This window comes from Diceros bicornis, chromosome 4, assembly GCF_020826845.1.
Source record: "Diceros bicornis minor isolate mBicDic1 chromosome 4, mDicBic1.mat.cur, whole genome shotgun sequence".
Classification (NCBI taxonomy): Eukaryota; Metazoa; Chordata; class Mammalia; order Perissodactyla; family Rhinocerotidae; genus Diceros; species Diceros bicornis.
This window is the reverse complement of record NC_080743.1, coordinates 91664885-91680205: the sequence shown is the minus strand read 5'-3', so window position 1 is coordinate 91680205 and position 15321 is coordinate 91664885. Positions and strand designations below refer to the sequence as shown.

Sequence of the window (15321 nt, the reverse complement as noted above, 5' to 3'; positions counted from 1 at the left end):
CAGAGTGCATGAACTTAACTGCTATGCCACCGGGCCAGCCCCCTCACATTACTATTTAAGTCACCAAATGATTAGAAAGCCCATTGGTGAGTACTGTATGAGATTCAAGCATTCATTAACTCAGTCATTATTTCCTGAGCTCCTTCTATATGTGGTTACTATACTGGGTGCTGGGAACATACTGATGAGTGAAGTAAATGCAACACTTACTCTTAAGGAACTGATTGTCTGGGAGGGTAAATCATTTCCCTAACAATATCATTATACAACTAGTTGTTAAATTACACCTGAGACAGTTAAGAAGATCAAGACATTCTATGAGAATGTCTTTTTATGACTTTTGTATTTTCCCTGATTTACCTCATTTGTTCCCGTATTTCATCTTGCATATGACTACCAGTGATTCCCAAACCCCTCCCGAGGCTCCAGATTCACATTTCCCATGGCCTGTGGAACATCTCCAACTGATTGCCGCATATTCCTTGCTAACTTCGTTCATTCTCCATCCCTTCCTATCCCCAGTGCTTTCCCTCTCAGTTAATATCTTTACTATCATCTCAGTTTACCAAGCTAGAAATGTCACAGACGTTAATAGCATTAGCATCTTCATAAGATTACTGTTTTAAACCTCATTTTCTTAATGAAAAATGAGAATCAAAGAGGTTAACTTCCCTTAAGTCACACGGCTACTGGACATCAAATCTTGGTTTTAAATCCAGATCTCTCTGACATCTCAGCTTTTGTTCTTTACATAACAACATTTTGAAGGATTGTTAAATTTTTTGAAGGAAAGATGATGGAGGAAAACGTCCCAGAAAGAGGGAGGAGGATTTTAAAAGGCTCAGAAATATTAAAGTACCAATATCTCTAATCAGAGAAATGCTTGTCTATCCCTGCCCTGGATAATAATCATATTTTATCCATTTTGAATGCTGAACCATTTCAACAAACAGCTATGGGGTGGCCACTATGTGTCAAGTAACTGCCTCTACTAGGTTTTTAGGACGAAAAGGATAATACAGGATACCTATCTCTAAGTGCCTTAGCAGGAGAGAGACCCTAAGCATTGATTTCAGTGCAACTCATCAGAGTATAAGCCTGAAAGTGCTGTGAGAGAGACAGCATGGGTGGAAAGAGAGCAAACAGGAGGGCCATGTACCCCAATTCTGGGATTGAGGGAGTGGTTCCTGCAGGAGGTAATGTCAGAGCTGAGTTTTGACGGATTAAGAAAAGGTAAGTGAATTAGAGGGCAGGCACAGTTCAAGAAAAGAAGAAAGCAAGGACAAAGACATGGAGGCATGCAGTTACCTGGTGTGTGCAGGGAACTTCAAATAACTTGAGTATTGCAGATGCTGGAGGTCCCAGCATGTCATACTAAGGGCTGATCTCAAATCAGAAGGGATGGGAATGGAGAAGACGGGATAGTTTTGAGAGATGGTGAGGAAGTGGAATCAACCAGACTTGAATGATGGGTTGTGGGTGGGGAGGTAAAAGGAGGACTCTAGAATGACACCCAGGAGTCTGCTGAGGTAGTTGGGTAGATGAGGATACTGTTAGCCAGGATAGGAAATGTAAGAGGAAGACCTGCATTGGGGAAGGAACGGTGACTTTGGACATGCTGAGATTAAGTTACATGTGAGGGGCTGACCCCATGGGTTAGCGGTTAAGTGCGCACGCTCCGCTACTGGCAGCCTGGGTTCGGATCCCAGGCGCACACCGACACACCACTTCTCCGGCCATGCTGAGGCCACGTACCACATACATCAACTAGAAGGATGTGCAGCTATGACATACAGCTGTCTACTGGGGCTTTGGGGGGGCGGGGAAAGGAGGAGGATTGGCAATAGATGTTAGCTCAGAGCCAGTCTTGCTCAGCAAAAAGAGGAGGATTAGCATGGATGTTAGCTCAGGGCTGATCTTCCTCATAAAAAAAAAAAAAAAAAGTTACACGTGAGGCTGCATATATCCAGTAAGGAGGTAGATATACAGGTTGGGAGCTCTAGAGAAAGAGCTGAACTTGTGGTTGGGTTATTCAGTAATAAGAGAGAATGGTATGGATAAGATCACCAGGGTACAGATGCAGCTCTTTCAGCATAAGTTTTTACTTTGTTTTTGTTTGTCATTTCTTTTAGAATCCAAGACATATTAGTCCCTCATATATTCTTAGTGACATGACTATGTAAATCCTGTAGTTTCCACTGGACTAACTTGATTAGCCTCTAGGATCTAGCCTATTTAACTCCACTTCCTTCGTTATTTCAAATAACTCAAATTAGATTGAAAACACATATGTCAGATGTATAGTTATCCAAAAACTGTAGTTCCAGTTACCACTTACTAGCTACATGATCTTGGTCAAGGCACTTAACTTTTCTAAGCTCAGGTGCCTCCTATGTAAAATGGTCATAATTGATTGTTAAGATTAAATGCAATAATGCATACTCTAAGAGCCTAGCATAGTTCATAGCCTTTATAGATACTGAATAAATGGTAACTATTATTATTCATACTTTTAGTCACTTAAATATTTATAAAAAGTTTGCAATATATAAGTTACTTTGTTAGGCCCTGCTTGGAACAGATATGAGTATGAGATAGGAAAGGAGCCCACCAAGCAGGAAAGCCTCATATACACTTGTTTACTTGTTACTGCCGTCATGCAGGACAGCCTGTGGCAATACTGAGTGTATATAAGAGCTGAACTCACAGTGGAGAGGGAGCAGATCACCTCCAGTGAAACTAGAGGAAAAATCACATCCGCTCTCACCGTTTTGCTACCTCTGAAATTCTGTTGAATCCATTTGAAGCCACGAGTGGGGGGCAGGGGAGAGGGAAATAGTATGGCTGTACAGTTTATTACCATTTTTATTTCAGAACATGGACTTGTCTATTAAAAAAACCAAATGTCCCCAACTTGACATATTCATTTTGTAGAAACAGATTCACTTGCTAATACACGGGCTGACCCATATAACTCCTACACTGAAAATATTATTTTTCACAGTGACAGCTGTTAAACTACACCTAGCATTCTATGTAACATGAAGATGCCAGAGATAGCAAATTTAATAGAGAACTGGAGATAAACCATGGGAAGGAGGTAGAGGCAGTTCACAACTTATCAAGATGAATATAGCAGCTAATTTTTTATGTGTGTGTGAGGAAGACTAGCCCTGAGCTAACATCTGATGCCAATCCTCGTCTTTTTGCTGAGGACGATTGGCCCTGGGCTAACATCTGTGCCCATCTTCCTGTACTTTATATGGGACGCCGCCACAGCATGGCTTGACAAGCAGTGCCTCGGTCTGCGCCCAGGATCCGAACCAGTGAACCCCGGGCTGCCGAAGCGGAGTGTGCGAACTTAACCACTACACCACCGGTCCAGCCCCAGCACCTCATTATTTTTAACAACAATGACAAAATATACACGTACACACACATACAGATACATAAAAAGAAAAAGTAAAGTGCTGATCCAGCTTGAGAGACTCAAGGAATAGTCTAAATTCTATTTGTCATAATTTTGTTTTATTTTTTTATTGAGGTAACATTGGTTTATAACATTATATAAGTTTCAGGTGTACATCATTATATTTCGATTTCTGTGTAGATTATGTCATGTTCACCACATTACCATCCATCACCGTACACATGTGCCCAGTCACCCCTTTTGCCCTCCCCCCTTCCTCATATGTTGTAATTTTAATCTGATCAATTTAAAATAAAAAAACAGTCCTCTGATAACATTTATTTATGCCTTCTACTTAGGCTTGAAAATAAATATGAGCCTTATGCAAATTGCCCAGGGAAGGGAATGAATGAACTGAGGTAGCATTCCATTTTCAAGCCTGCATCACTAACATGGCTTCAAGAAAGCTGCTCTTATGTAGACGCTGTGGCTGAGCTGTCAAGGATGTGGCCTCTTAAACTGTTACACTGAAGAGGAGAGTGCTTCTCAGTTAAAAATTGAGAAGGCAGATGTACTTTATTATCGCAAGTCTGTGTTTAGAAGTGACTATTCTCAAGGCAGCTTTTTGGCCCCCTCTCAAGGCAAATCTAAGAATCTGAGATTCTTTCATACCAGATAACAGGCACAAGCTCTGGATCAGTTCCATGTGGAATAAAATGGTAAAGCAGTCTTCCTAATAAGATAATTTTTTTAATGGGCTACATTAATTGAAAGATAGCAAGTTAGATTGCAGGAAACGCTAGGTTTCCTGCCCTGCAGCTGGGCTCTGGGATCTTGGCCTTCTGGCTCTGCCTCAGATGAGGTTATGATCCTGAACAAGTCACTTAGCTGCTGCCTCAGTCTTTTCATCAAAGGATAAACATGTTAGACTCTGATGTTTTCTAGGGTCTAAAAACATCACATTATTTTATGATTCTGTTATCATATCTAGAGTATCCTTTTCAGTGAGGGTACTGCTTTATTGAGAGACACTGTCCAAAAAAAGTGTGTCCTTGGGGCAGGAGGTAGGATTGTGAACAGTCTAGAATGGTCCAGAAATGAGCTTATAGGATGCCCAGTTAGTAGCAGGGATGGTTAGCTTGGAGAAAGTGCAATTAAGACTGTCTTCCAATATTTTAATTAACATCACATGAAAAAAAAGTAGATTTATTCTGTGTTGTTATAAAATATATAACTCAATCCAGTGACTAGAAGTTTAATATTTCTGGCTTACCATAAGTAGTCCTTTTTAAACAAATATAAATGTCCAGTGATAAAATAGGCAGCCTTTTGGCTAATTCTCAATGAAGGTATGGAAGCAGAGACAACAAGACCAACTCTCAAAGAGACTGGAGAAGAAGTTCTTGCATTAATAAAGGCATTACACTAGAATCGATCATAAGGATAGGGAATCAGGTAATAGTGATGCTGTCATGGCTATTCAGAATGTTATTAAATTGCTTTTGGTAGGGAAAAAACAGTTCCCTTAAACTCTTCTATTAAAAAAAGACAAAATAACCCTAAGATAGTTATACCTTACGTCTCACAAGAGGTCAGAACATTCCTAAAAAACTAGATAAGTTTTATAATATTTTACAGGAATCTTTTTTTCTTTGAATTCCTATAAACTTGTTACCTGAACTACCCACCACAGTGTTAGTATATTATGTATCTTCTTTTATTTTGTACTCTAATTCTTCAGTGTATGAGTTCCAACTACAAAATAATAAGACTCATTGCCCCGTGATATACTTGTATGCTCAGTCTCATTACATTTCATTTTAGCCTTTTCTTCAAGTAGCTTGAATAATACATAAAGTTAGAAGCAACATCTGGTGTATCTTTCTACCTCCAGGAGCATGTAGCACAGCGTTGAGCAGAATGAAGACTTGAATGGCAGAGTATGAGTTGTGCAGGATTTTACAGTAGTACCAGGACACCAGTAATCACCACTGTGTCATCTTTATTTCACCTGTTTGTTGGATCTTACGAACTAGCCAAATTATTGAGAGTCCATCTTTTAAAAAGTAGTCTATCAGAAAAAAAGAAATAGCTAGAGAATTCAGTTTTTGCAGTTTTACCTCTCCTAGTTGAGAGGAGCATGGATCCTTTGCTACTTATTAATGTGTCTAAATCTTAAGGTGAACTGAAGAGGCAGTTGGTCTCACAGGAATATCTTTTGTCAGTGTTTGGCTAACTCTCTTTCTTATGTTAATATATCCAGAGCCCTTTTTGACTTTCTAAATCCTAACCCAGATGAACACAATGCATTTGACACTTGCTCTCCCCTTCTACATGAATTCCTGGAAAGAATGAAGGCAATTACTAGTTATCCAGCATCCATTCTGTGCTAGGCACTATGAGAGATTCCATTATATGTATTAACTTATTAAATTTTCAGAGCTGCTTGGCTAGGTAGATGATATTGCCATTTTACAGAGGCTCAGAGAGTATTAAGTCACTTACCCGTGTCATACAGCTAGTAAGTGTGACAAAAAGATGATGTAATAGGCAATGTCCTGTTCTGCTCCTAGAGGTATGTTTAATTCTCATTACTTTTGGATTTCGGTTTAGGCCAGTCCCACTAGTATAAGCCCTCTTGTGTCTGCATCCATTGTGGACAACAAAGACATGACTAGATCACAGCATACAGTGTGTTCCTTCTTTTATAGTGTCCACATCCTGCTTTATCATTGTGCTAGAATGCCTCCCTGATTTTAAGCTCTTACAGGCTGGAAAATGTTTCCTTTTTCACCTTTATAACCCCTGAAATAACTATTAGCATGTTTCTTTGCACTCATTGTTCTTAATTATAGTTCCATAAATTAAGTCAAATATGTTTTTCGTTTTACAATGGAAATCTGTGTCCTGCACATGTCCAGCAGTCATGGCACAGTGGAGTGGCTCAGGAGGATCACTCAAGCACCAGGGTCTGATTGGGACTGCACCACCATCCACCTGCTTCCAGCACTCCAGAGAGTGAGGTTTTCATTCTTTAGACCATGGCTTTGGGACCATTGCTTGGTCCTCCTTACTTTTCTCTCACTCTGTGTTGTTGGATGATTCATCCAAATTTCCCATATTATCCTCAACTTACTGTTGAACTTCCATTACAGAATTTTTTTTAAAATCTCCTTTATGATAGTGTAAGGAAATTTGAGAAATCATGTATTATTAACTAGTTAATTTAGAAGAGTTTCTTTTCTATCATTAGTTTCAGTTTTGGACTACTTTGTAACTCAAAAATTTATTTGTCAAAAGTGTACTGTATTTATTGCTGAATCTCATCAGCAGTAAATAAATGACTTGGGGAATTGGGGAGGGAGAAGGGGAAATGCTCACTGAGATGAGTCACTCTTCTAAGGCTTCAAAAATCTCTAGAATCCATTCTTCCGTTTCACCAAGCGATGTTCTAGAAGAGTTATTTTACCTGATATTGATCAACAGCCTATTCTCAAAGGACAACCCAAAAACAGACCAGGGTTGAAAAATTATGGAAATTTTGAAAGCAAGGATGATGCTTTTGGGGAAGGGAGGAGCTATGTATATAGGGTGCTTTATTCCTTATAGAGTGATACATGCTAAGGTGGGTTGGGCTTGGGCTGATGTCCTCATATGTATGGAAGTGAATAAGTAGGTCTCTGAGAAGAAGTCTGGTTTGCCTTGATGTGGAAAGGGAGATGGGAGGATGGGGATGGACATTGCAACCTGGGATGTGTTCAGTCCTATGCTGGTTCTGGCCTGGAGTGCAGAGAGATGAAGCAGCTCTCAGCGTGGTCATTTCCAGGCAGAGGACGCCTGCTGGGCTTGGGGAGCCTTTTCTTCCACATCGTCCCACTGAGCATTCAATATCTCCAGCCTTTGCCCTTTTCACCAGCTCTCCGTGTTCAGGGTTCATGGGACTAGAGCTGTGGTTGCTCGGTTCTGTAGCTCCCTCCTCATCTTCATCCTCACTCTCTAATGGCAAGTCTGGCTAGTGACGCCCTAGGGCCTGGATCCAGTCTTGGATGTCAGCAGCTACATCTCCTCCATCCCCCACTGGTGCCGGCTCTGTCTTCTCTGGTTCAGGATCTTGGTTCAGGGGCTAGCAGGAGTAGCCAGCTGGGCCTGCCCCCATTTCCTATTGCTCTTTCTCAGGCTCCTCACTGCTCCGATACCCTGTGTCTTCCGTAGGGCCCTGGTGCAACCCTAGTTCCTCAGAATGATTGGAGAAGGTACACTCTGGACCCATGCTGTCTCCCCTAAAACTACTGCTGCCATTCCACCAGGGGACACTCAGAGGCCAAGGTGGACCCTGCACCTCACTACCTCAAGAATAATATATTTTTGAGGGGAGGGATGATGGAAAGATTGGGAAAACTGAAATACATGACCACTTGTTTGTAGTACCTTTTACATAGCATTCTGTTAAATGTACCTAAATGTTTTAAGTGTAACTTGGTTTTCTCATTAAAATATTGTATTTTAATTATTACATTTAATATTTAGTACATATAGTTTTAACTTCTTTTGTGAGCATCAGAGCCAAACCATACAGTTCCAAAGTCTTTTGATTAATTTTTACTTCTTTTTACCAAAATCCTTTTGGGCAAGAAATTCTTCGTTTCTGGTTTATAGAAGAAAAAATAAATGCTTCTGCCAGTGTTCTTTGAGACCAAGTCCATTGAATGGAAACATCTTCCCTATCCTTTAAAAAAAATCAATCAGAAAAAAATCCCATAAGCACAAGAGTTGCTGAATTCTTCCTTCCTTTGCAAGTCAAAATATCCCCTTGTTCTTAAATGTGAAGCTTCTATGGCAGTTCTTTTCACACTTACATAGCAGTAGCACAGTCTTTTCAAACAAAATCTTATGCAGAACTCTAGTATGTAAACAAGATAAAAATGGAGCTGTTCCCTGTGGGGGTGTGTGTGTGTAGGGGTGGGGTGTGAAAGGCCCAGAGCCTCTTCCCTCTTCTTTACGGTCTCCCCCTTCCAGCCGAACCTACCCCCACCCTGGGTAGCCCATCAGACATTTCCTCTAAAACCTTAGGGATCTGAAATTTATTTATATATACGTCATATTCTTATGGTTTTGAAAATTTTACATTAAAATCTTTACTTTGTATAGTTTTTTAAGAAATCATTTTTGGAAGAAATAAAAGGCTTGACAGCAATATATAAATATGTTATTTAAGATATTTTCTTAATACTTTAAATATTTAACAGAAAAAATTTTTCCTGAATTTTTGGAAAAAGAAACCAAATAATATTCTGTTAAGGGAGGCAATATTTCCCTTTAATCCCAATTCTATAATTAACCTACTTCTTTAGCCAAGATCATAGAGATATGCTGATAAATATGTTTCTATTTTGTTACTTGAAGAGATCTGTAACTCTTATTTGTCAGAGTAGGACACTAAGACTCAGAAGGAGCTGCTCTGGCTCTCTTAGCCCTCTTACTCTTTTACCATGCTACAGCTGCATGGAGAAACTGGTCTGGGGTTCATGAGACCAATACAGAACTGCAGCACCAAAATTCTGAATAGATATTAGTTAATTGTTAGGATAAAATTAAACTGCCCCTAGGGGGCCGGCCCCGTGGCATAGCGGTTAAGTGCGCGCTCCCTGGGTTCGGATCCCGGGCGCACACTGATGCACTGCTTGTCAGGCCATGTTGTGGCGGTGTCCCGTATAAAGTGGAGGAAGATGGGCACGGATGTCAGCTCAGGGCTCATCTTCCTCACACACAAGAAGAAACTGTCCCTAAAGGTGATCTTGTCCTTTTGCCTTCATTTGACTACAGCTGATTATTCACATCAAAGACATTAATACTGAGGTTGTAAAATTTTCAACTATGGCTAGTTCTCAGTTATATTATTACTATGGAAGGATTAGTTTGACCAGAGACTGTTCAAAACAGTGTTTCGAACTATTAATTGAGTGTTTATCAAAGTCTATGGCTTAAGAAAGTCATTTTTGTTTTGAGTATCTCAACTTTAGAAGTTTCTTAAATGTATACTCTTATTATGTTGTTGTAGATTTTATGTTTTATCATATTATGTGTTTATAAAAATCTTCCTTTTAATTGTGGCTAGCCTTCCCAGAATGCTGAAATACTTCTGCACATCTTAACATTGCAAAAAGTCATTATTATTGCATAAACACATCAACTTGAGAGTGCGTCATTTCTTGGATGTTCAGTCCTTGCTCCTCTGTCCATACTCTATCATTTTTCCCTAAACCTCTCTTGTGTAGAGATGTCAGTAATCTAACAGAGATTGGAGCATCCTGCTTTAAATATGCAGTATAAAACCAGACTTTTATCTGTTATCATTATTAGAGAGCAAGAGTGCATAAAGGTCAGCCTTTTAGCTGGCAGGCTGTCTGATTTTTCTGTGAGCATCACATGTTAGGAGAAGCTAGTTCATCTGTCTTTGGGTTTAGGATTCAACAGCATAAGCTGTCAGACTAACACTGATTGAAGGTGGACTGGGAGGAGGAAGCGCATCTGTCCAACGGTTCGCCATTGGCTTCTTATTACAGCATTCTCCCCCGAGACTCACTCTGCATGCTCATTCACCTACCTCCTCCTCGTCCCTCCCCTTCCTTCCCTACCCCTTCATTACTGATTCACAGCAAGAAGCAGCAGCAGCAGCAGCAGCAGCAGCAGCAGCAGCGCTGCTTGTCACGAATCAAGGATTGCAATGAGCTCATCCTTTTCTCCTTGCAGCTTCACAACTGCCCCGGCGGCTTCCTGGCTACTGCTGCTGCTGTCCGCTCACACCCACCCACCCACACACACATGCACACACGCACACACGCACTCTCACACACATACGCACAGCACACTCCCACACACACACACACTCACATGCTAGACCCTTCTAAGCAGCTTGTACATTTTTACACATGTATCTGAACTCTCCTGCATCACTCTTGGCCATTTTCTTGCATTTGATTGCTTTTGTCGTTTTTTATTTAGATCAGTATTTGATTTCATTTTCCACTCTGCTTTGGGGCTCTTGCACAGTGGATAATTTAGCCAAAATGCTTTTCTTGTGGAGACATTAGCTGACAATTCCCACCACAGACTGGCTTGTGCGTGCTCCTGGGGAGACCTAAGCCTGGCTCCCCTCTCACCGCAGTTCTTAAAATTGTGGATAAGAGATCCAGCTTTCTCATTCTGGATACCTACTTACTGCTCATGGAAGAAGGGGTGCCCTGCCCAGCCCCAGCTGCTAAGCTCACACCTCCTGTCAAAAAGTCTCAGGACATGCACGACGAGAGGAGCAAGCTGGTGAATGAGTATGCTTGTCGAGTGCTGGAACTTCTGGGGATGGGGCATCGTCTGTTTGTGCCTCGGCTTCTGGCGGTGAGACTGTTTTTCATTGAACTTCATTTGTAGGGAATCTGCCACCCTCTGTGAGAATTCCTTGTATCTCTGGAAGAGGCTTGCTGTCTCCTGTTTTCTTCTCCTCCCCGCTCTACCGAGAAGGAAGTGCTGAGTGGCCACTGCTGTGGGGCTCTATTCGAGCCTGGTCCACACCAGCCACTCCTTAATGGGCTAGAGAAGATATGGCTCTTTTCTCAGAGCCCAGGGCCACATTAGTGGCATTATCTCAGTGGCAGGGGAAAAAAAAAAAACCACAAAAAAAAACCCCAAATGGTTTTCTTGCTGGCTAGGCTCGGCAATAAAGCAGAATACTCGAGTGCTTGATGTAGGCATTCTGTTATTTATGTCTCCAAAGGGTTAAATTTTACAACAAACATTATTGCTACTTATCTAGACTACGTGCAGTTTGCTTTCTAACCTCTCCATTTGATTGCTAATTTGATTGTTTTTTTTTTTTGATAGAGAATTTTATCCCCTAAAAATCCTTGGTAGGAAATTATAGATTTCTCTCTTGGAATGTTCGGACTGTGTATCTGTGAAACAGCTTAAAGCTGCTGGCTCTGTGCTGTGTCTCTGGGAAGTCTGGCTTGCTTGTTTTTGATTTCCTGAACAAGAGGAAAATTACCCTTCCTCACTTCCTACCAAGGGTTAAAATTAAATACCCACAATCGCTGGTGCAGGGTTTCTTTTTAGTGGTTTGAGAACTATGCCTAGCAACTGTTCTATAATCTAATTGGTCTACAGTAGTCCTATACCATTATTTGGTAATTGAACAAGAATAATTTAGCTTTGTCTGTTTTGTACAATGGAGTTTAGTCCATTCCAGACTATTCCCTTGTTATGGTTCTCTCATATTTGAGTCTTTTCAAAGGTACAATATTGACTTGACTCAATTTAACTCTTTTTTTCTTACGTTATCTCCCTCCAGTATAGTTCATCTCTGTTTGTACTTATCTTTATAATTACTAATTCAGTCTTCATGTATGTATTTGCATGCAAAGTATAATCATAACAGACATATTAGGAAGCCATGTACGTAAGTGATTTCTCACCCTGAAGAAAGTCTGTTTTTAGCTGTAAGATGAAGTTAGATACAATGACCAGCATATAAGTATAGGGATGGGGGTGATATTTTTTAGAAATATAGTTTCTTTGTCATTTAAGAAAGAAAGAAAAAGAGCTCAGTACATACGTTTTAAAGCCCAGGTGAGGTCATCTGTGCTCACTTGAATTTTGTGTCCCTGAATCACGTTTTTTTCTTAATAAAGCAGAAAACTGAAGATTCATGATTCTATTAGAAAGAAAGTTTTTTTTTTAAGTGAAATAGAAAGGATTTTATTTCAGGAGCTTTGACACTGAGTGCTAAAATATATTTCAACAAATTCTCTACCTCTCTTTGAGGAATCAGTTTCGGTCTAATATGTTTCCATATTCTTAAAGACTACTTAACTTTGTGTCTCAAGGGCTTCCACTGGTAACTTTCCAATAATTCTATGTTGCCTTTCTTTGGCATTTACATTTTCAGTGTTTTGAAGGAAAACATAAATTGATAACTAAGAAAATCTCTCATACTCAAATCTGCAGTAGGGATAAATTTAAACTGCCTCTAGTTTAAAACAAATTATCAACAATAAAATCCACAGGGTGTTAGGTTCACAAGCTTCACATCTTGGGAGGTCATATGTATCTGTCTGTTGCAACTGTGCAAATTCTGTTTGGTTGCCCAATGAAGTATCTGACTAGTATATCCCTCAGGTTGTTTTGGGCTCTAACATTCAGAGTCTAGGTAATAGTGCCACTTGTATTACATGTGAAAAGTATCTGCTGAGTTGTCTATAGGGCCATTTGGAAATCTCTGACATTGTTATACAGGGTTGTACTTAAAAGATTCTGATAGAATTAGGGTACTTTATATTTTGGGAAATCACGTGCCCTTTAATTAGCAATATGGCTGTGAATTGGGATCAGCTATCCAGTGAATTACCACTCAGAGTTTAGCATGAGTATCAAGGGGAAGTACAGTTGTTCAGCCTTGTGTTATTGGACTGGCTAATGATGTCAGATCGATGGCTAATCTGCACAGGGTGGTTTAAGAGGAATCCTACCACATGCAATATTGCAGTCTTTCCATTACCAGTCAAGAGGGCGCGCACTGAAGTTTAGGTTCTTAGTCATGTTTTAAATATGAATGCTTGTGAGTTAAACACTTACAAATACCTTATTTTACTTTAAAGATCCCAGTAGTTTTTTTTCACATAAGGCAAGTTAATTTTCTTAATGAACTGATATAAATGAGGATTTACCAAGATAGTGTTGTGGATTTGGACTTTGAGCATCATTTATTGTTCCTTGATTCACAGAGGGACCATCAAACTACTAGAACATCAAGCACATTTGGAATTTTTACTTATCATGCAAAGGTACACCTAGTAAACAACAATTTCCCTTTAATACATCAGGTAAAAGTACTTCCTTTTAGATATTACCAGAAGGCATAAATTCTGGGTGCAGACTCACCAAACACACGTTTCTTTGGTGAAATTAAAATACCAAAGCAAGAGAAACAGCTATCCTAGACACCAGCTAAGTAATGTTTCCCTGTAATAAAGCCTGTGCTTCCAAATGATTCTAAGACCTCTAAAAATATTTCTCAACTGAACAGAAATCCTGTTAGACACTATAATGGAAGAAAAAGCTATTTGTGGTGAAAATAGTGAAGGCGAGAAAGAGAACAATGCCTAGATTTTTTTTTTCTTTCAAATAATCCCCTAAAATAATCAAACCTAGAATTTGCTGCTTATCAGAGGCCCTTAAAGAAAGATTTATCATCCAAGAACAGTGAGAGGTTTGGAATAGAAGCATCTAGAGCTCAACATCTTAACGCTCAAACATTAGAACTGTTCATTTCCACCCACCCTAGCTTCTTTAAAAAAAATCGCTTTAAAATGTGATACTCTTGCACTGAATTTTTCAGTGGGAAAAACACACTCAAAATGGTATCAGCAGTGGCACATAGCCAGAGTCCATACTCTGTAAGTGTGTGAAATTTGGAAAAAGAGGAAAAACGTTTACTCTACTCATGTTCAAAATCTCCCTTTTCCCCTCTAGATTTTTTCTTTTTGCTGTTATATGATATAGGAAGTTATTATCAGACCATTATATATTAATGTCAGTGTTCGCTAGTTTCAATACTGATGCTCTGGGCACTGTGCACAGTGAATCCAAAGGACTCTCAGGCCAAGGAGGGTTGAGATATCCAGGCAGATGCTCCAGCTACCCATTCAGTAGCCATTTTAAAATTTAATTTTGATCAAATTTCTTATGCTGTCCATTGTATCCTAGTTTTATTTGTTTTTTTTAATTTGTGGACTTTCTTAAAACATTAATTTTCATTTTAAGAGAATGAAAGAGAAGAGGAGAAAGTATGTCTCCTGTTTTTACCTCTGTTGTTAACTGCTGCAAGGATTGCTTATTGAAGAAAGATTACAACTCTTAAAGGAAGTTAAAGACCCGAATATAAAAGTTGCCATGCGTGCCTCTGATGCTCCCTAAAATATAAAAAATCAACTTTTATATCAAAAAAAGTCCTAACTCTGCTCTCTAGTGGCCGGCCCGGTGGCACAGGCGGTTAAGTGCGCGCGCTCCGCTGTGGCGGCCTGGGGTTCGCCAGTTCGGATCCTGGGCGCACACCGACGCACTGCTTGGAAAGCCATGCTGTGGCGGCGTCCCATATAAAGTGGAGGAAGATGGGCGTGGATGTTAGCCTAGGGCCAGTCTTCCTCAGCAAAAAAAGAGGAAGACTGGCAGATGTTAGCACGGGGCTGATCTTCCTCACACACACACAAAAAAAGTCCTAAATCTGCTTGCTAATTTGCATTTTATAAATTTTGACTTTTTAATATTGGGTATGCTTAAAGTAGAACCTTTATGAATTCATGGGACAAATTTATGTTAGTGTCTATTGTGTGCCTGGCAATTTGCTTAATTCGTTTTATTGGGGCAAGTGGCAAGAATACTTACATTCATTTCCTGCTTACCTTTTCCCTCTGGATATTTCTTTCTCCCTACTTGAAAGGAAATAGAAGTAGGACTTCTTTAAATGTTTTTAATTGTCCAGGTAATATTTTTATATAGTTCTAGTCAAATGAAGAAAGAAATAATGTTACCTTTAAAGATGTAATTGGTAAACATGTTTCATATCATCACTTAAAAGGATTTGACAGAAAGTTTAGGGAGCAAAAGATGAGTGTTAGTTATCATTTTCAAAAGTTATCATTTATTAGTTCTTACTTAAAAGCTGGCAGAGTTCTTTCCTTTATTTTACAAGGGGAGAAAACATGTTTTGCTTATTCAAAATTTCCTAATTCTTGCCTATATTATCTTCTGGCTAACATTAATTAATATAATAATGTCGGGAAAATAATTGCATTCTCATTATTTTACTCTTCCCTCACTGTTGTTCTGAAGGCAATATAGAAAAACTCTTAAGAATTTCCCAG

The 15321-nt window shown here is 39.6% G+C and overlaps 1 protein-coding gene and 1 pseudogene across 5 annotated transcripts in view; one reads left to right on the top strand and one right to left on the bottom strand.

Annotated features, from left to right (window-relative positions):
* Nucleotides 1-15321, top strand: part of RABGAP1L (RAB GTPase activating protein 1 like) — a 689292-nt gene that overhangs the window by 532188 nt on the left and 141783 nt on the right. The window contains exon 1 of one of the 5 annotated variants that reach the window (XM_058540023.1): nucleotides 10397-10801. The exons of the other annotated variants lie outside the window; for them this stretch is intronic. Coding sequence (XP_058396006.1) covers nucleotides 10634-10801 — 168 coding nt within the window. The 5' untranslated portion in view covers nucleotides 10397-10633. Of the gene's footprint in view, nucleotides 1-10396; nucleotides 10802-15321 lie in introns of those variants that run through there. 5 annotated transcript variants of the gene reach the window in all.
* Nucleotides 7226-14352, bottom strand: LOC131404879 (male-enhanced antigen 1-like; annotated as a pseudogene).